The sequence below is a fragment of the Lonchura striata genome, chromosome 9 (assembly GCF_046129695.1).
Source record: "Lonchura striata isolate bLonStr1 chromosome 9, bLonStr1.mat, whole genome shotgun sequence".
NCBI lineage: Eukaryota > Metazoa > Chordata > Aves > Passeriformes > Estrildidae > Lonchura > Lonchura striata.
Genome location: NC_134611.1, coordinates 4,199,160 through 4,221,061, shown reverse-complemented (window position 1 = coordinate 4,221,061; position 21,902 = coordinate 4,199,160). Strand labels below are relative to the sequence as shown.

The window sequence follows — 21,902 nt, the reverse complement described above, 5'->3', positions numbered from 1 at the left end:
CCGCCGGCCCTCGGCTCCCGCCGGCATCGCTCCCGGTCCCCCGCACCCTGCTGCTGCCTCCCGCTTCACCGCTCGCCCGCCAGCCGCAGGTGCCTCGGCCAGCCCTTCCCCGGACTCCCCGACCGCCGCCGTCCCCGTGGCTGACACCTCCTCTGCCGCTGCCGCCCCTGTCCCGCTCTGTGCCCCCTGCACTGCTCCTGCCACCCCCTCCTGCGCCACCGCCCCCGTGCCCACCCCGCCAGCCCCGGGCACTGCCCGCCCCCCGGGCAGGGCTCCTCGCCCGGCCTGCCCACCCAGCACCGCGATGGCCACCAGCCCGGGCTCCCCGGGCCGGCCCCCGCACAGCCCCGGCGGCGGCAGCGCCGCCTCGCCCACCGCCCCCTCCCCGGGAGCCCTCCCCTTCCCGCCCACTGGTGCACACCTCAGCCACCCCTCTGTCCCAGCTGCCGGCTCCTCTGAACCTCCTGCTCCGTCTGTGGCCTCCTCTTCATCCCCCGAGCCCGCTCCGGCCGCCCCTGCAGACCCTCCCACCACCTCTCCTTCGGGTTTTCCTTCCACTGATCTCTCAGTCTCTGCTTTGCTGCCCTCAGACGGGTTTCTACTCCTCAGACGGGTTTCTGCTGGACCCTCCTCCTCCTGCGCTGCTGCCGGCGTCTCCTCCACCCTTGATGACCCTTCAGTGACAGGACCCTCCCGAGCACCCCCCAGTGCCCCTAACCCAGGTGCCACTTCCAGTACAGGACCCTTGTCAGGCTCCACAGACTCTTCCATCGTGTGCTCCACTTTCTGGAGAGCCTGAGCACTCTCAAGTGCTACTGCTCCTGTGTCAGCTTTCCTCACCTCCATCCACTCTTCCCCTGACACTTTCAGCTGGGAAAACTCACTTGGCTCTACAAACCCTTCCTCTCCAGACATTGCTTCTCCTGTTTCCATATCACCTAGTGCTTCCCAGAGAGCCCCAGGCTTCCCCATAGCCTCCTTCCCTTCAGAAATGTCTTCTTCAACAGCCTTTTCTCCTTCAGGGCCGACAGCTCTGGCATTCCCATCTGCTGCCACATCAGCATCCTCCACAGCCTCCTCTCCCTCTGACACAGCACCCACCATCGTGTCCTTCCCTGCATACCCTCCCTGCCCCAGGGACTCCCCTGCCTCGGACTCTGGCTCACCCACCTCCTCCTCTGCTGGCGGCCCTGCTGCTTTCAGGCCTTCCTCTGCAGCCTCCTCCTCAGCGGTCCCGCCAGCCCCCTCCTGTCCCTGGGGCACGGCTCTGTCTGCCTCCCATCCTGGCAGTGCCCCAGCTGGCCGCTCTCCCCGAGCTGCTGGCTTTCCCAGTGCCACCTCTCTCTCCATCCGCTCCACCAGCACCTCCTGCTCCCCGGGTGACACCTCTGTGCCCAGCTGCACTGCCTCCCTTGTTCCCTTTCCTTTGGGATGTTCCTCTGCCACGGCGCCTTCCCCAGGTGCGGATTCCTCCAGCGCAGCTCCCGCGCCTGCCTGGGGCAGCGAATCCCCCGCCTGTGCAGCTTCTCCTGCAGGCTCTCCACTGCCAGCATCTCCTTCAGCAGCAGCATCCTGCTCCAGGGCTTGTCCCGGCCCTGTCACCGCCCCTTCTCGCACCGCCTGTCCTGCTGCCTCCTGCACATCAGGGCTTCTCCTCCCTTCTGCCAGGAAACTTCCAGCTGGTGCTACCGGGAAATAACCAAGTGTTGGTTTACTCAGCACCGTGTCAGTGTTACATGCTTCACAGGGTTAGTGCTAAAGGAGCATTTCTGCTCAGCAATGAGGGACATCAGCCTGGGCACCTGGAGAGAACTTGCTGTGATGCTTCTCATCGCATCCCTGCGCCCTGGCTTTGTCTTTAGTACTGCTGCTCTGGCATCTGGCATAAAGAATTTAACTAAAACTGTTGATGTAAGGCCAGTCATGCTTGTCCTGCCTGCCCTGCCTCCCTTCCTACCTGCAGGGAGCTCGTGTGTGTGTGTGCAACACCTATAAGCTTGACACTGACACTCAGAAAGTCAGGAATAGCTAACAAATTGCTCATGTGAAATATGCACAGAAATGACAAAGAGCATTCAGCTTCCTGTGGATTCTGTAATTACACCGGGGAATAATACAAGGTTAATTCCTGCCCCTGGGAACCAAGGCATTTCCCAAGGAGGCTGCACACTAGCAGAAAGCACATGGAACCTCACTACATTCCTGCTTTCCACAGCTATTTCCTGATTCACAGTTTTTTCATGTTCTGGATTCTTCTCCTAGAGCCATTTAATGGCCAAAAAAGCATTAATTATAAATGACTACAGATGCCAGCTAGTTGTCACCTGATTTTTTACAAGTTAGGAAAGAAAAAAAGCACAAGGAGACTTTGATATCCAAAGGAAAGGGAAAGGGCCAACACTTCTGTTAAAAGACTTCAGGGGAGTAACTTAATCCTTGTCCCTGACTGACAACCAATCTTACCTCCACTGGCACCACGCTCTGTATTTGCTGCATTCTTTTCTTCCTCATTGGCACATAAATCACCAGGCTCAGGGTCAGAATTCACAGGATGATCATTTCCAGTTGCTTTTGCTATTTCCTTCTGGACTGGTTTGTAATCTTCAAAAACTATCACAAAGAAAACAGGAAGCAAGAAAGAGAAACCATTAAAGAGCAAAAGGGGAGTAGAAGCCATTCAGCCATCTCAGCTTTAAAATGGTTCTAAAATTCATTTTTGGACAAATCCTCACACTTGAAACAATAGCAGAGAAACACTGAGCCAGTGTTAATGTTCTGAGTGGATACTGAGCTCACAGCAGCTCCAGCAACTCCCCAAATGAGCACAAGGCAAATGCAGCAGCACAGGCTGCAGAACTGTGCAGAGGGACTGTACTCACCACCTCCTTCCTCACTCCAAGGAGCCTCCTCGTTGCCATCCTCCATGTTCAATACCCTGCTTTCCCAAGGCACTGGAGGACATTTCTCCTCATCATTCATGTTACTTTCTCCTGACCCAGTCTGTTTGAATTCCCCGTTAACCTCAGGATTTTGATGCTGCATTGCCATTATGTTTTCATGAAAAATTCCAGTATCTTCCCTTGCTGTTAGGTCTTCTGGTTTTGTCTTTTCTGCTTTATCTATCCCTTTCTTTTCCAGCACAGAATTCTCCTGATTTTCCTCTGCTCTGAGTAGTTTCTTCTCCCCATTCTCATTTCCATAGTGTGCATGTCCTGCATTATCAGATGTACTTTTGATATTGCAATCCTCTTTGCCATTCACATTGTCTGCCATCATTTCAGCATGAGAGTCAGTGCTGCACTGAGTTCTCATGGATGAGAGAGAGTCTGCAGGCCTCCTCTCTGAAAAGAGCAAACTTTAATTTAGTACTTGTCACTTAACCTCTGCATTCACTGGGGACTCACAAAGAGACATAGTCCCATCCAATAGCATTTTCTGAATTATAGCATCTGAGGATATGGTGACAAAATTCCAGTAAGTGTAAATAGAAGAACATTGCCCAGATGTATAAGTATTAAAATTAAAGCCATTTAACATGCAGGCTTTTTATCTGATAATGAAAATAAATCAGAATAATTATATCAATCACACAGAAATCCACCTCAAAATGCACCTCTAAATATGGCTCAGACAGGGTTTAGCACAGACTCTTGAGCTTCATTTGATAAAAGACATCAACCAAGGCAACAATCCCTCAGTGCCCTTCTGTTAACTCATTGAATATTAGAAAGATCTCCAAAATCATGTGTAAACCCTTCAGGTTGTACTGGAGATGAAGTTCACTGTCTCCTCTAAAAAATATACAGATATCATCATATCAAATTCATAAATGGAAAATCTGAGAAGAAAAAAGGCTGTAATCTTTCATCTAACAGTGAGCTGAACAGCAGAGCTGACTGCTGCACAGCCTTGCTGCTGCTCACAACCTACATGGGTTCAAGAAGAGATTGGTCTAACTCAAGACCAAAAAATTCAGTCAGGCCGAGAAAATAAAAGTGTCAGAACTATAATCCATGCAGAAGTGCATGTTCTGAAAAAGATATTGCACCAATAAACCTTACAGCCCCAGTTTAAAGATTCCCACTTGTAGTAATCACAAGATTACTTTGAACAGAGAGAGAGATAGCTTTCCCAGGATTTTCCTGGGAAGATGTGAGAAGCTGTGAGAAAGTTCAGAGCAAAGAATGAGAAACAATTCTTATCTTCACTTGTTGCACCTGTTGTTGTGTATATGTGGAATGTGTTATAAAGATTTGTTTACCAAAAGGTGATTTCCTAATTAGTCCATGGTGATGGTGTTTAGATTTCAATTAACAAATCTGGTCAGTCTGTATCGGACTGTCTGCGAGAGCAATGAGTGTTTCTTAACAGGACAGTAATATAGTATAGTAGTATAGTATAGTTCAATAAAGCTATTGATCAGCCTTCTGCAATCATGGAGTCGATGCTAATTATTACCCTGCTATGGGGACCCCTGCTACGATACCCACTCAGAGTACCCACCCCTGCTACGATACCCACCCACTGCTCCATCACGGGAAAACCAAATGGGTTCCTCTACAGACAGAACCACAGAATCACAGAACCACAGAATCAGCTGAGCTGGAGGGGGCCCATGAAGATCACGTCCAACTCCCAGCCCTGCACAGCACCATTGCCTTTCCTTCCAGACCATCTAACTATTTCCAGATCTCTGGCACAGCCAGCTAAATTTGGGCCATATTCAGGGCCACTAAAGACAGCAGTTTTAAAACCCAGGGTGGCCTGTCAGGTTTCCTCGGACCCCTCAGAAGGTGTAAGGGGTCACAGATTCCCACCTGTGAGTGCCTGCTGACACGGAGGGCTGGCCTGCCAGGGTTCTGAGAGCCAGCCTGCTGCCTGGCTCCATCTCCATCTTGGCGCTTGAAAGCTCAGCAAAGGCCCATCTCACTGCCAGGGGCTGCCTGCACTTCAGTGGCACACTTATCAGCAGATAAAACAGCTGTCTTTTAGCTTTTCAGTAGGAAGGGCATAGGTTTTCCTATGCAGACTATACATACACACTGGACACATGCAAACTGTAAAACAAGCATCAGGTCAGCTTCTCCAAGCCTCGTTATGAACAAAACTAACCTTGTCGATCATCTTCAGAGTCCTTGTCATCAGAATGTCCATCACTTTCATCTTTCTCACTGTCAGAGGCATGCAGTGCCTTCTGAGATGAGGTTTCACTCTCCTTTCCATAGTCTAAATTATGGTTTTTATCATCTGAGGATGACTCTGACATTCCATTCATTTGATCACCAGTCTGTCCCTCTTCATTAACTTCATATGCTTCAAAATCTTCTTCATATTCTAAAATAGAAGAATTGTACTGTGAGACAGAAAACAGAATTCACAGTTTTAAAAGTTCTTTTTAAGCAGATAGAAACACTGAGACAGTGTTAACATTCTGAGTTTATATTAATTAACATCATTAATCTCCTTTTGCCCTTGAATTTGCTGTCTTTTTAAAGCCATGAGAGAATCTAAGACCACAGATGGGAATTGTAAGAGCATATTATCATAAAAAAGCATTGTGTTCTTCACTGAGTAGCAAAAATGTAGAAAAACAAAAATAAAAACAAGATTACCAGACATGGAAAGTACTAGAAAAATGTCGAGCTGGGATAACTCAGAAATTAAATATGAGTCTCATTACAGGAGAAAAACTGGTTGTGATGAAAAAAATTACAAGCAATTGAGAAAGCTGGAGAAAGGTAATTTATTATAGCGCAAAACACAGTAAGTGTATATTGACATGGCTAAGTAACAAAGAAGTGTCTTATAAACGCAACAAATTTAATGAACTCCAGCCAAAGGGCACTGCAGAGGCACTCTGTTATCACACTGCTCTAACGTGTTCTTCCAGGGCCCAGGGGAAAACCCAGGACAAACAAAGCCTGCACAGAATTACCGCTCTTATATCCACATTCTGGAATTCAGCCAGGCACCAGCCTGAAAGCTGTGACATCTGACAGATGACAGAGCAAACTGAGCTGGACGGGATCCACACGGATCCTCGAGGCTCGGCCCTTCACAGCACCTTGCTGGCTCTGGAGGTGGAGACCTTCTTCATGCAGACGCAGTAGAGAAGACTCCCCTTCCCCCCAAAGCTGTGCTGGGCACATCCCAGGCACCAGCACAGGGATGTTGGGGATTCCCACCTCAAATCCAGACAGTGCCCTGCTGCCGCGGGCTCCCTGCACGCGGGGAACACACCTGCACCACGCAGGCCAGCTGGCACTGCTGCCACACCAGCTGTCCCTTGTGGCCATCATTCCTCACGCTGCAGATTTTATTGCTGCCCTCCTTTCCTTCCATCAGGGCTTTTAGCATACTGAACTGACAGAACACCAAGGACAGAAATGAAGAGCTCCTGATGCAGAACCATTAAGGCAAACAAACAATTACCAAGACAACGAGAACTAAGGGCAGAAGATTTATTTTTCTGTATTAAATATCAATTGAGATTCCAATTGCAATGTTGGTAGTGAGGTCTCTGTCAGAAGGGCAGTTCCTCCTTAAGGAAAAAGGCTTCATTAATCCCAAACACACATCCAGAGGGACTAACGATTGTCAGATGACCAGCAACAGTGCAGAACTGTGAAAGCGAAAATAGGAATAGGAAGTGGGAATTAAAGTCTCCCTGTGAATGTGATTGCCTCCAAAGAAGATTATGATAAGGAGAAAGTAAAGGCAGAGACTGAGCTCAACACCTCTCCCACAGCTGAGTACACCTGCCACTATCCCAGGTTGCTCCAAGCCCTGTCCAACATGGACTTGAATGCTTCCATGGATGGGGCAAGCACAGCTGCTCTGGGGAACCTCTGTCATTGCCTCACCACCCTTCCTCACTCACTTTCTTGGCTCTTGAAAACCACCTCATCCTGTTGCATGGGTGAGAAGAGCCCCTCTAATTCTGTGACCCAGAAACAGACATCACCACATTTCTCATGCCCAAGTTAAAGCTGGAGGTCCACAATCCCATACCTTCTCCAGAACCATCCCCTCCCATTTCTCATCCCCTGCTCCTGTTTGGAATACTATACCATTTTCACTGGTGTCCTGACTGTCTTCAGGAGTAAACTGCTCCTCCATTTCTTCTTCGCTGGACTCCTCTTCATTGTCCAATATTTCCTCAGTAGTTTCCACACTTACTTCATGACTCGGTATGGTGACTGACACTGAATCTGTCATTGCTTTCTGTACCATGCTGTTGTCACACGGCTGGCTGTGTGCACAGTAGGGAGAACAGGGACACATATGCTGCCTCTTGTAGTACCTACTCTTCCTCTTGGGAGGGAACAGCTTTTTGTCCAGACCCATCGCAAGAAAGCACCTGTAAAATAACACAGCTTGGGAAGTACTACATTTTTCTTCCTTTGAACAGTGGAGAGCAGCAGACATAGTGAGTTCAGCGTGTTATTAGCAGGGAAACCAAGCGTCCATCTGCCTCTGCACCACCACAGTGATTCACAAGGAGAAGCACCCTGAAACCCCTGAGAGCTCCCCTAACACAGATGCAGTTCTTCCTTGAAGGACAGTAATGCTGCCCACACTAACAGGTGACAACTGACATACAAACAGAACCAAAATTATTACAAGTGCCCATTAGTTTGAGGCTGCACCAAGCATTGGCTGTGAAGACAGAACCACCGAAAAGGCAGACAAGCTCCGAGTCAGACATGTTCTGGATCCAGACTCTGCTGTAACTCCCAGTAGTGTGATAACTGAGGGTTTGTGGGTAAGACTGGGCGTTTCTGAATTTATCTGCTGGGTCTAAGAACTGTGGGGGAAGAACAAGGTTGAAATTTAGTAATTTTCTGTTTCTGTTCTGTATACCTACTTAAAAGAAACCCAAACATGGAAAACAAAGCATTTTGAATGAGTTGTTGAGACTGCCCCTCTTGTATAAAATGGAGTGATATGCTCTCTCTCTCTCTTACAGTCAGGAGCTGTACAGACATGCTGGGCCTTGGCCAGCAGAAAGCTCTCAGACCAAGGCTTACAGCATGGTACAGAAATCATTGCAGCATCACCTCGTTGTGAGCCAAAGCCTTGACCCACCAGGGAAAATCAACTGGGACTTTTACTGGGAACCAGAGTGGGCATTCAATGTATGTCATAAAACATAAAACAAACCCAAGGGCACTTGGCCTGAAGAGGTGTGAAAATAGTTGTAATTTATGGGGAAAATCAGGTTAATGGAGATTATTTTTAGTCATCACATAAGGTCAGCTGGATTGATGAGAGGCAGGAAAAGAGAGACATCACTAAGAGTAAGAGGGAAAGGGGGACAGAAAGGGGGACAGAAAGGGGGAGTAAGTTAGGAATTAATTAATCAAATTTCTGGATACTATATTAAATTCTGAAAATTCACTTCAAATCTTTATAGAAATCACAAAAAACTGAGATTGGAGCATTTCCTAAAATCTATAGCCATTCTGAATTCAGATGCTTTTCACTCCTTTGAACATGCAATGAACATAATATGAAGATAAATCATGTTCACTGTTAGACTGGAGCAAAAACTATGATACAATAAACTAGCAATTTTTTTCCTTAGAATTCAGTCCTTATCTGAAGGAACAGAGTACACCTCTGTGGAAAGTCTCTTGTTCCAACTGCTTGCTGCTCTTTTAGAAATTATTTATTAAAATAACATAAAAGATTTTAAATTATCCACATGATCATAAGTTTACTTGCATGGCCTGAACTAAGAATTCCAGAAAAGGAAGATTTTATGAAAATTAAAGCCTCTTAGCTGAATCACAGCTGGTCACATTTGCTGGTCACAGCACTGAGATTTAACCAAGACCTTTCTGCAGAGATTTGGTTTCTGAATCATGGCAAATATTCAGTGCTGCCTTATTCTGAAGCTGGGACTATTACAACAGATTTTCACTTCAGAAGTAGAGCTGTTTAAAAATCAATTATCACAAAAAAAGCCTCTGGAAACCACTGCTGACCAAGCGGCATGCTCAGTCTTTATTCCACTGCTGCTGTGGCCACAGCCACGCGGGTGGCACAGGTCCCCACTTCCAGAGCCACTGGCCCATGTCCAACACAAGCACTGTCCCCACGCTGTGCACACACCACAGAGAGGCTGAGGAGCCACGGGAACTGGCTGTGCTGGCACCCTTGGATGTGAGACCCTGCCAGGGGACCTCCCTCCTGCACCTCCCATGGGGCACTGAGGAACAGAGCAGGATTGACAGAGCTGTGTGCAGTCAGAGAGATGAAGGAAGAGAAACGAGTCAGAAACTCTCAGAACCAGGTCCTTGTGAAAGAGCACGTTCTCCATACCTGTAGCAGGGAGGTGCTCCTGCCACATGGAGCACCCTGAAGTAGGTGTTTTTGCGTCGCAGCTGGGAAGGCCTCTTGCACTGAAAGCCTCTGTACTCACAGCAACAGCTCAGCCTGTCAACTTGGAGCCCGTTGAGGAAAAAGGTGAGGCTGAACGGGAAACCGAGGTACCTCTTGGAGATGAACTGGAAGGTGTCTGCAATCACAGAAATAAAGGGTTCAAAGAAAAACATTATGCTTCACTGTCAGCCTGTAGCAACTGCTGTGCTTTAACTGCATCACCACGGTACCCAGCCCTCTGTGGACAGGCACTGGGGTTCTCAGGTCTGGTCAACAGTTGGTTAAACTCTACCCCTCCACACACACAGCCCTGGCTCTTGCCAGCCCCAGAATCCTAAGGGACAGCTAGGCTAAGTGTCACACTGTCAGTCTGGTCACTCACTGCTACAGCAGGACAAAGGCCAGAGCCTCTCAGCCGTTTCCTGTGTTCAGTTTCCCAGAACACAATTCATCTTTTACTACTGTGATGGAATTGCACTCACACAAAAACAGATGGGAACCACGTTCCCACTGTGTACTTTTCCTTCTGGAATAAGAAACAACGTTCACTGATGTATTTTAGCAACTCAGATAACCCCTTTTTAAGGACAGTCTATTGCTACAACTGCTCTATTAACCTCTATCTATACAGAAAATTACCATAAGCCACAAGTATTTTGTTAAATCAATTCTCTATAATCTTCTACCATCGTCGCAAAAGTAACTGTAACCTCACTTTCAATCATGGGACAGCAGATCCAGAAAAAATTTTAATGGAAAAACATTTTAATGAAGCGACACAGCCTTTGCAAAACCAGCTCCTGAGCATATGGAGCTGGCCATGGAGGTAGATGTACAAATATCCATGGATGCATATATCTTGACCAAACTGAGCTGTAATCATTCTGATGTCAGGGCAAAGTCTGAGCAAAAAGACAATCAATATGAACTCTCTGACTCCATCCTTACCTCCTTCTAACAGGTCGCCTTTATAGACACAAATGTTTTCTGTTCCACAGTACTGCTGATAGACTTTGATTTCATCCTTCCAGTCACGAAGAGACACGTGCTTACTCTTTCCTAGGTAGATCATGGTGACGAGGGCGTTGCTGCATAATGGGGACTTGGGGAACCCATTGGTATTCTGCAGCAGAAAATGCACAGAAATGCCTTCAGCTCCCAGCTCCCACAAAGGCAGAAACAAAGCTCACATCTGCGCAGCACACACTTGAGACTTCTGGGCTTCGATAATGACTGCTGAGCTGATTGAATTGGGAAGTGTTTGTAACATGCAGAGGGTCTGGGATATATTTCCAACTAAAAGCCAATGCATTGAATAGCCCCAAATTGCAGGGACCAGGTTTAATGACTCATATCATCCCTCCCAGTCCTGGGTTCCTACAACTTTATTTACAGGAGTTAAAACTGGCTGGAGACAGTGTAACTGATGTAGTGTTCATAGACTCAAGGCATTTCACAAATCCCTGAGATTCTAGTGCCAGAGACAAAATCAGATTGACTGAAGTGGAAGGCTTTGAATAACTGTTGATCTAGGCTGTTGTTCAGCACCTTTTTTCTCCCCAACTGATGAAAAGCACCAAAAGTTTTCATTTACAGAGACATGCATAGCAATTATATATTTTAATAGTTATACATTTTCTTTATACAAACTAGGTATGCACATCTTTCAGCATTAAGCAAACACACCAGTGAGGAATGTAATACACCTGTACATGGACAGAGACTACTTACATTGATCAAAAACTGTTCATTGAATCCAGTGGTGGGATGAAACCATCTCTCTACAGGCAGCCCACGCCTGATTCCAGGGATACACCTGTCCCCTACATGCGGGCGGGGTGGTGGCACTGGCACCACAGAATGACCACGACGCTTGATGACAGGGAGCTGATATGGTGACACACCAGCCATGCAGTCCATTGTGTTCCTAAACTGTAACTCACTCCTCTCCCCCTGGAAAAACATTTTAATGAAGTGACACAGCCTTTGCAAAACCAGCTCCCAAGCATATGGAGCTGGACATGGCTCCAGCATATGGACCAAGCCCTGGCTCCAGCACCACCAAAATCTCATCTCAGACAGAACCCTGTACAGACCTGCAGCTCTGCTGCTCCCTTGCAGCCAGTTGTCCAACAAAAGCATCATGTGGCACCAGTTATATAAGATGTACTTCAAAATGCTGCTTCCTCATCTGAATAGAGACTTAGTGCTCTTGCAGAATAAAATGGACCACAGCCCGTTGGAGTAAGACATTACCAGAGAACAAGTTCTGTGAATGCTGCATGCTGTGGCTCTGAGTTCTGCATCATGTTCTCAGAACTTACATCTGATTTAGCTATTTCATCAGTTATGAGCACTAAATAAACTATTTAATCACCTGTAATTTGAGTAGACGTAAAGAGGTCCAACCAGCAAATTCGTGGAGAATCATGACCATGCTGATGCACAGCAAACACAGAAGAGAGCTATTCACACTATGTCTGCCAGCCAGTGGTAGCAGATCACAGACCCACTCCAAAGCCCTCTCACCCCACAGAATGCTTATCACAAAACCAATTACATTATGTTTTTCTAGAACAGAACACAAGTCCAAATATCACTTGAAAGTAACTGCAAACATATCAAGACCATATTTGACTCTCATTCTCTAAGCCCACTAGTATGATTTAGTAGAAGGAATAATCAAAAAAAGGAATTTTTTGTTACTTTGTAGGTGACAACGACAACTTGTAGGACTTGCAACTGAAAATATTCTGAAGTTCCTGGAGTCAACCAGGTTCTGCCTCTCTCTCTACATAAGAGAAAATCTAGAGGGAGAAAATTTTGTATGCAGAAAGATTTTATACTATAAAAGGTAAGTCGCCACATTTTTCCTTACTGTGATCAAGAACTGGGCATTAGACCAGTAAGACAGTGTCTTGAAAATTGAGTGGAAGTGAAAAAGGACAGTTTAAATAGAAGTTGATGTCATTTGAAAGGGATGTTCCTTGTTGTATACAGTTCTGGGAACCACAGTACTTAAACAATATTATAAAACTGTCCCTAAAGTGATATTCTTTTCAGAATGAAGTACAGTACAACCTCACCCCACAGGCAAACTGCTGATAATGTTTCAGTGCATGGCACTTCTGTTTGGAAGCCTTTGGTAGAGACCCTGCTGCAGCCCAGCCAAGAAGGGGCTGGGGGCAAGAGGGCTGCTTTGTATTTGGTCACCAGGAACTCTACAAAAGGAGAAGAAAACAATGACAAAATCTCAGTGCATTGCAGTGCCACAAAGAAAAATAATAGCACTGATGAAGATATCCGGAAGTGTTGAATGATTTCAGGTACCTATAGGACATGACATTTTCTAGTCTGCCTCCAAAGAGCCAGACCCCTTTAGGCACCTCTAACGGACTATTCAAAACAACTCTTGACCATAAATAGAAGGTTTGCTGCTGTCTCATCACCACACAGCCTTGGATCAAACACTATGAACTCAAAGAAACTGTAGCTGTGTGCTATGGACTTCAGCACGTGCACCCAGAGAGAATGCACAACAAAAAAGTACCTATTTTTGTTAAATATTCGGCTTTTTCTGGCTGTTTTATTTCATGTTTTCCTTGCATACCGTTCAGAATACCAAGTTAAAATGCTAACAACAGCACTGTTTAACTGAGGTTAACTCACCACCTTACAGTAGGCAGGATCCTTGATTCGGTGATAATAAGAATAATGTCCACCACCATCATCAACTCCAAGTCTAGGTGTCCTCTATATGAAAAGAAGGTCATCAGGATTCAAAAGTTTCTCTTCAATCTGCATCAGTTATCATTATTTATACAGAGAACCAGTTGAAACTGATCTAGGTACTTGACCTTTGACTTCAGGCTTTAGTACCATTATATTTCAAGAGTTTCTTAACATTCCTTCTTTGCTGTTAACAAAGAGCAAAAGTCAGAGCTCCTAGACCACAACCTTCTGAAATGAGCTCCAGTCTGAATTCATTCTTTCAACTCTGTTTTCTAAAAGACCCCCACCATTTTCAGGGCTTTACAACATGTGTAACCTTGTATATAGCCCCTGTGTCCACTGACAATGCTCAACACACTGATACTGGCCTGCCTGAAGTCATGAGGCAGCTAAAAAGGAAACGCTGAAGCAGATTTATCAGACAGAAAAGGTTTTGGGGATTTTCCTGGTTCTGATGTGCCATTCCTGAAACACTAGCTTCTGGAGATTCCTTTTCAACACAATCAGGAAATCAGCCTCAAGCGATCAAGGGCGAGGCCCTAATCCAGAATGATCCAGACAGTGAGTGCTGTGAACTAAGGTCCAAGGGCACACTCTCAGCTGTCTGTGCTTCCATGGTAGCCCATGGAGAAGCTGCTGAACCCACCCGTTGTGAGCGGCCGGTCCGCTCTCCAGACACTAAAGGACAGCGCGCATGGTGGTTCCTTGGAGCGACTGGCGGATGCGGGGAGTACGTATGCGTGACTTCTCCCTTTACTTGGTCCATCTGAAAGAAAAGGAATTTATGTCTCTGAGGCACCAATTCCAAAAACAGTGATGTCTGTCTCCTTACATCTCTTTCAGCTGTGACAATCAGCTGGCCTGGACCCAATGGAACAGCTAGTTAAGGAAAAAGAGGAGATCACGGGAGAATGTGAGCGACAAGCAAAAGACTTGTTCCCACCTGATTCATTTTCCTGCAGCTCTCTCCAGCTGCTGACCCACTACATTCTATTCATGTCTGTTTCTGTGTATCTCACAATTCTTGGTTTGTTTGAAAGAATCTTTCTTTTTTAAATTTGAGTGCATCTGCCACTTCCCTGCTGTGACTGCAGCTTCTCCCCACCTTCTCTTCTCACCAACCCAATGCTGGGATGCCTGCCCCACTGAAAACAGACAGCTCTGTCTCTCACCCTCCTTTGCTCAGCCATCTGCCTTTCTCCTTTCCTTTCAGACGAGCGACTCAGATTAATTCACTGAACAGATGAGGTGAGAATTAAATTACACCACTGGCTCCAGCCAGGCTCCTGCATCCCAGCATGGCAGCACAGCACACACAGATCAGGTGTCTGTAGGTGTCTTTCTGAAGGAAGCAGTTCTGGTTTACGTTCCAAAATTATTCAAGCCCAGGATCCCTTGATAGGGTGCCAGAATTGCTGATTCCATGGGGTGACTTCCTACCACAGGAGTTCCTTCAGCAAATGACACCTTTACAATTTCCATAGTGACCACTGTCTTTCAGGAAAATCTCCTCCTCTCTTTACCCCATGACTTGCTTATAGATGTATTATTTACAGTTTAACAGACCTGACATTGTTTACCAACTGCTCAATGAAGCAGCCACCTTCTCAAGGCACTCTTCTCAAGGCATTCAGGTTCCTAACACAGAAATAATTTCTGAGCATGTCTCTGCCAAAATGAGGATGACTTTTCCCATATGAATTCAGGTGATTGCATGGGGAGAAGAACCATTGACTTCTATGGGATTTTCATTACTCTAAGTAGAGAATCAAGTTCAACCTACATGACACCTAAATGAAGATTCCTAAAACCTCTTTGATTTCTTACATGCTAGTTCTGCCCAAATCCTGTGGAGAGGCAAACAAACAAACACATGAGCTCAGTGCTCATCAGCAGTCAAAAGCAGAGAAGTCTAGAATTACTGAGAGGAGAATGTGTCTTGAATTATTAATTCTGTTATGGTTCCCAATTTCAAAACAGAAAGAGTAGAACAAGAAAAGGTAAAAAAATAGCAACACTAATGAGAAGCCTGGCATGGTTCAGGTAAGAAAAATTCAGACTGAGGACCTCCAGCTTGGAAAACTGAGAAGGAATGTGAAGACGTGTGCAAAACCACAGATGCCTTGAGAAAAGAGAACATTTAATAACTTTTATCATACCGAGAACAATGGACATCAAGCAGATATATCAGAAAGCAGATACATTTACACCTACACAGAAATGCAAGGAGGTACCATTTCATGCCATTAATGATTAAATCACCCAACCAAGAACACTGCAGAAGTAGAAGAATAACTAGATTCAGAAGAAATTAAATGCATAAATGGAAGCTCCTGAACTTCTGGACAAAGGATGAAGGAGATGTAACTGGGGCAGGATCATCCTCTACTTGCCTGTTTCTTGTACTTTTCCATGTCAGAGACAGAGCACTTGTCTCAATGAACCACCAGTCAGGTTCATGGTTATTACTCCACACAGGCAAAACTGCCAGGTCCCATCAGCAGTGCTGAAGCCTTACCTTGACTGGCTGCGTCTCTTTCCTCGCAGAATAATCAAGTCTCCCTTTTATCCCCAGCTGATGACGATGCTATCAATATAAGGGGAAGAAAAATCCCATTACTGGCCATTATGAGATGTCAGTGTGTGCAAGAACTCTTGCTTCTGTCCTGCTCGTCCCATGCCTTATCCCTGGCCACTATGGTCATTGACCCCTGTAATAAAACTACTGTGGCTTGAATCTATGTGCATTTCACCTGCATATATTCACACAGCCAAGGGAACAACTGAGCACCGGTAAAGTTGGTAAAGTTGTAGGAACCAACTCCCTTCCTGATATCCCACAGGAATGTGCCCAGATTTTGTACTCAGACAATATATATATATAAATATGTTCAAACTGGTTTGTTTTTATCAGAATTTTTTTAAGCAAACTAGCCCTGTGAATATCATCTCATAATCTGAGAGTTGTCAAAAAGCAATAAGGAAGCCAGGACAGTGCCTGCTCTCACAATGGCATGGTTGGACACTGAGAGGCCCATGGAGGTTTCATGTGGGGAGCCTCATGCACAAAGTCTGCCCTTTTTCCCAGCAGGAAAGAGCCTTCCAGGGGAGCACGAGGGCACACATGGAAAGCAGTCCAGTACAATTAGCAGCCCCTGGCTGTCAGTGAGGAAACACCTGAGAAGGCTCACACATCCTCAGTAAGGGCATACCTCTGTGTCAAGGACCTTATGAAATAAGGCATCAGCCAAGCACTCCCGGACGTATGTCTGGTGGTCCCTTCTCATAGCATTGAGACGGTATTCCTTCTCAGGTATTATTCTTCCACTCCTTGAGATCTGCCATACACAAATGTAATGTTACCGAAAAGGAGAAGATGAAATAAAGTATGTTTTCAAACAGTACAATTTCCCAGAAGATCACTTCCTCCTATTTTTTTTCCACCTCTGTCCCTGCCATGGTGCTGGAACCTTCCAGCACTGTATTATCTTTGACCTCACAAATTCCAGCAGCCAAATGGAAGGAGCAGCAGCCACATTTCTAATAACCTAGGGCTCAGCCTTACCCTTCACAGGGCACTGCCCAAAGGGGTGGAAAGGATTAAACACTTGCTGTCCTATTGCACCTGCCTGTGCAAAAGAGTCACACCTAGGAGAGCACCATGGTTTTTAACAAAATGTTCAGTATATTCACCTTTACTAAATCCTTCAGTTTTCCATTAAACACCTCTGAAAAAATAGCACTGAAACTATCCAAACAAGTCAAAGATGCTTAAATTTCACAGTGTAAAAACCATGAGTGAATCAATATGATGTTGTATATCTGCAAACTGAAATACTTTGCAGAGGGAAATTCAAATGAGCAAAAGGAAATATGGGAACAAATGCATAAAAACATTTTGAATTGAATGTAGAATTGAGGGAAACTTTTCAGTCTCACCAGTCCAGATTTCTGAAGATGTCGTCTTATCCTGGCATTGCTGAAATATCCAACCAGGTGTTTGTCTGTAAGACTGTTATAGGTTTCAAGAAGTCTGCAATAAAAAAAGTGGAGATATTTATAATCCCCTTGACTGACAAATTATTGCAGTCTAAGTTAAACAGAGCTACCCAATAGTTTGCTACAGGAAATGCTGCCTTAGTAAATCATCCTGGATTTGGTTAGGTAAATGCCCATCAGATTATGTAAAAGCAAGATCTTGTGGCCTCCTGGAAATTCCTATCAGAAACACATGACTGGTACCTAAGGCCAAGAGCTGAGTGTGGAACAGCACTGCCACCAACACGGCACGGCACCACCAGGCAAGCCCTGACAGCCTCCTCCACCAGCAGCTCCTGATCATGGGCAGGACAGCAGTGTGCCTGGAGCTGGAGCCCAGCTGCACACACACAGCTCCCCAGCCACTCTGCCAGGGGCCCTGCTGGTGGCAGGGACACCTTCCACTAGCCCACGTTGCTCCAAGCCCCATCCAGCTTGACCTGAGCACTTCCAGGGATGGGCAGCCACAGCTTCTCTGGGCAACCTGGACCTGGGCCTCACTACAATCATCACAGTTACCAAAGTTTCAAAAAACTCAACCTCAGATACGAAAGCTGAACACAAAAACTGAATCATTCATAATTAGCAATTATATTTTTCAGCTATTTTTAGCACAAGAATATCTTACTTCACCCTCTGGAAAACAGGACAAATAGAGAAGTTAGTGACACTAGGATGCAGTTTGTAATACTCTAAATCCTTTCACATTTGTACAGTTTACACACTCAGGTACATGTCACATAATATGTTCAGCTTGACCTCTGGGCTCAAGTTACACAAGAGACTGAACTCCTTCGTTTTCTCTGGCTGTAGATTTAAATGCACTGTGCCTCTGTTACGTCCCTTTCAGCTGGATAACTCAGTTATATGTCTATTGCTAGGCTTATCTGCCACATACAAAAACATATTCAAGGAAAGAAAGGAGAAATTTTTTTAATAAAGAGATCATAGATTTACAGGAATTTTACATGGGGTTTCACAATAACCTCAAAGGTAGCTGCCAACAACAAATTAAATTTTAAACAAATAATGTAGGTTACCCCTTTATGCCTGTTGGTTAAACATTGGTAGGACAGCAACTGTTCTATGTTACCTCTTTAATCAAAAGTTTGCATTTGAAACCACCAGATCCCATCAGTTTTGCTAAGTATTCATTTATGGTATCACTTGGCAACTGCATGTTGAGGCAGAGGAGAAACTCAATCCAACTCCTTTTAATTTACTTCCTACCACCTAAGATATGCTGGACCACATAACTAGTTAAAATGCAGCTCCCATCTGAACACAGTGATGTGGCAATTTCTGTATCACCAAAGTCTCAGAAATGCATTTTCACATTTAAATTATGAACAGGCTGGCCCCCAAAAATATTGAATTAAGTTCAGAGTTTGAAAGGTTATTAGAGGAAATAAGGAAATGTGTTTGGCCTAAACCAACACCCATTAAATCATTGGAAAGAATGCAAGCAGGCCCACCAGGGTCTGGCTGTGCCGTGCTGCAGCCCTGGAATCGTGTTCCAGCCCTGGAATTCCTGTGGCTATAAATGCTGGCATGGGCCAGTGCCTCGGGGATGGCCAGGAACACTCCAGCAAAGCAACCATTGGTCCCGTTTAGCCTGCTCCCAGTACCAACGAAAGGATAAGACAAGTTCTTGTCTGAGCTGTCTTCTTCAAGGTTCCAGTATTGAACCACACACAAACGTTACCTTTAAAACCTCTGCAAAAGGCAGAAGTGCAGAACTAACAAAATTCATGTTAGGAAAAAGCACAGGGAAGGGAAAGCACTAGTCTCAGACAGCTCTATACAGACCGTGTGACACAGTAATCACATCCCTTTTCTGTGTGTTCCTGGGACTCCTTTTTCTCTGCCCATTTATCCTGTTCATTCTTCTCTCTAAAAATGCTGGGGTTTTATTAGAATAGCAGACAATTTTCTTGGCACAGAACTCAAACTGACTGATCTGTAGATTCCTGGAGTATGTCTGAAGCTCTTCTCAAGATGAGTGTCATGTTTGTTTCTCTGGCATCACAGCCAGTGACAACATCACTCTTAGGTCAGTAATTTTAAATTTGAGGTTGTTAGAATTCTATGATGCTATGATCATTAACACTATTATTTATTTACAGTATATTTGTTCTCAGCTGGCAGCTTACCCAAAGCCCTACACTCAGGGCCAGAGCTGCATACCACAGTAAATTTTAAGACCACTCTCACTCATTTGGAAGGATATCAAGACAAAGCCACAGCAGGCATCCTATGCGTTTTGTAAAACAAACCTTCACAGTTAATATTTCACAGTGCAATTAAATCAGTTATCACCAAATAAATTATGTGAGAGAGCACCAAAGCTTCAGTTACTAATTGGCAGAGTCACAGGCGATCATGGTGCCTGTGCTCTACCTGGCACCCGTGTGCCATCCCCCACCGAGGAAGTCTTAAGCCTCACAACCACGCATGGAGCTGGAAGCCAAAGGACTGTTCTGCTACTGATTTTTTGTGTGGCCCAGGAGCAAGTTCTACCACTGCTTGCTTACTCAGATCATTGCCCGCTATACCAGGATGTGCCAAAATTTGTCATAGAGACCTGCAGAGATTCTCTGTTCCTCACTGTTGGTCTGTGACATCAGCTCGGGGAAGTCCGGGTTCTCTGAACTCAAAACCTGCAGGTTCGAAGGCAGGTAACTAGGGACTCACCTACAGCGACAGCCCCATTTTCCACGACTCCATCAGCCCTTACCGACCGGGAGCCCTGGGGGTGCCGGGCGCTCTCCCGCAGCCGGGAAGGCTCCCCGGGCTCCCTCCGGGCAGGTCGGGGCACCCACAGCCCCCTCTGTGCCCCAGTGGGCTGCAGGGAGCCACCGGTGGCCCGCGCCTGTCAGCATTCCCGCAGCGCGGAGCGGCCCCCCGGAGCAGCCCCCCGGAGCGGCCCCGGAGCGGCCCCGGAGCAGCCCCTCGGAGCAGCCCCCCGGAGCGGCCCCGGAGCGGCCCCTCGGAGCAGCCCCTCGGAGCGGCCCCGGAGCGGCCCCGGAGCGGCCCCGGAGCAGCCCCCCGGAGCGGCCCCCCGGAGCGGCCCCTCGGAGCGGCCCCGGAGCAGCCCCCCGGAGCGGCCCCGGAGCAGCCCCTCGGAGCGGCCCCGGAGCAGCCCCTCGGAGCGGCCCCGGAGCGGCCCCGGAGCAGCCCCGGAGCGGCCCCGGAGCAGCCCCCCGGAGCAGCCCCCCGGAGCAGCCCCTCGGAGCAGCCCCCCGGAGCAGCCCCGGAGCAGCCCCGGCCCCAGCCCCGCCGCACTCACCGCGGCTGCGGGGCGCTCATGGCAGCGGCGGCGGCCGCGGGGCCCGCGCTGCTGCCGCACCGGCGCTGCCGCCGCGTCCCGGGCGTCGCCAGGAGACGGAGGGAGGGACGGGAGGAAGGGAGAAAGGGAGAAAGGGAGGGAGAGACACGCGGGAGGGAGAGACACGCAAGAGGGAGGGACGGGAGGGGGCCGGTGCTCCGCCTGCCGCCCCGGAATCACAGAACCCGCAATTGTTGGAGTTGGAAGGGACCTCTGGAGAGTACAAGTCCAATCCCCTGCCAAGGCAGGGTCACCTGGAACAGGTGACACGGGAACGCATACAGTTGGATTTGGAATGTGTCCAGAGACGGAAACACCACACCCGCTCCAGGCAGCTCTTTCAGAGCTCCAGCACCCTCCATGGAAAGTTTTTCCTCAGGTTGCGGTAAAACTTGTGCTTTAGTTCATGGCCATTGCTCCTCATCGTGTCGCTGGGCACCACTGAGCAGAGCCTGGCACCATTCTGTGACACCCCTTGGAAATACTTGTATGGATCGGTGAGATCCCCTCTCAGTTGTGTCTTTTCTACACTAAGCACACCCACCTTGGGCCATCCCTCGGCATTAGAGAGATGTTTCAGATGCAGTATGCCTCATTCACCTCTCCAACCCTCTGCTGGAACCCCTCCAGCAGCTGCTTGTCTTTCTGGTACTGAGGGGCCCGGAACTGGCCACTAACTCCAGCTGGGTGGGGCTGGCGTGGGGCTGCGGGACACTGGCGCTCCAGCAACGCCAGACTAGGAGGGGAGGGGAACGAAAAAGAAAAAACAGAAAGGAAAGATGGGAAAAGGAAAAAAAAATAAAAAGAGGGGGAGATATAAGAAGAAAAAACTTTAAAATAGAAGTATGGAGAAGGCATTTTCATACAACACAGACCCAGAAACTTAAAAATGTATCATGAGGTGACACGATGCACTTCCACTATCAATCCTGATTTCCATCTCTCAGTCCAGATGATAGGAAGCACCGAAGTTTGCATTAGCAACAGACACCCGATTTACTGAAATAAAGGAGATACAACCACCCTTCCATGCTTGTTTTTCCCTTCTTCCTGCAGTTCTTGCAAGTCCCAGTCGAAGTACAAACTCACAAGGTAATGCTTCCAGGGACCAGAGTGACTGGTATGAGCAGAGATCCCTGCAGTGAGAAATAGCAGGGAAAACCATCCCTCCTGATGCATCAGTTCCAAAATATTAGACTTCACCATCCTCAAGTTTTCTGTGGCATGATCCACCCAAACTGAATATTGACCTGCCTTCTGTAAAGGGAGCAATTCTTGACATAAATACTCTCTTGATATTTTATCTTCCCACCTCTGTAACTGAAGTTTTAAACTAACCTATTGTATCATCCTGCAGCACAGGAAGAAGTCAGGAACAGATACAGGACAATTACAATAGAGAGGCAACTACACTTTA

At 46.9% G+C, this 21,902-nt stretch overlaps 1 protein-coding gene across 1 annotated transcript; it reads right to left on the bottom strand.

The window, feature by feature from the left end:
- Positions 1 to 65: 65 nt before the first annotated feature.
- ERICH3 (glutamate rich 3) lies at positions 66 to 20,525 on the bottom strand. The gene is made up of 15 exons (XM_077785529.1): positions 20,447 to 20,525; positions 17,059 to 17,152; positions 16,332 to 16,457; positions 15,638 to 15,706; positions 13,766 to 13,885; positions 13,057 to 13,140; positions 11,119 to 11,340; positions 10,336 to 10,510; positions 9,328 to 9,523; positions 7,071 to 7,360; positions 5,113 to 5,334; positions 2,880 to 3,341; positions 2,464 to 2,610; positions 235 to 1,685; positions 66 to 158 (listed from the first exon to the last, which is right to left on the bottom strand). The coding sequence occupies exons 1-15, from the start codon at positions 20,464 to 20,466 to the stop codon at positions 66 to 68; spliced, it is 3,771 nt and encodes a 1,256-aa protein (XP_077641655.1). The 5' UTR covers positions 20,467 to 20,525.
- Between the last annotated feature and the right edge of the window lie 1,377 nt (positions 20,526 to 21,902).

What these genes read in the sequence shown, in the direction of transcription:
- ERICH3 (XM_077785529.1), bottom strand. Translation starts at nt 20,466, where the DNA reads ATGAGCGCCCCGCAGCCGCG. An exon ending in TCAGGACACCAGTGAAAATG is followed by an intron (nt 5,335 to 7,070) that starts GTATAGTATTCC and finishes CTTCTATTTTAG; the next exon opens with AATATGAAGAAGATTTTGAA. An exon ending in TTGGAGTGAGGAAGGAGGTG is followed by an intron (nt 2,611 to 2,879) that starts GTGAGTACAGTC and finishes TCTTTGTGATAG; the next exon opens with TTTTTGAAGATTACAAACCA.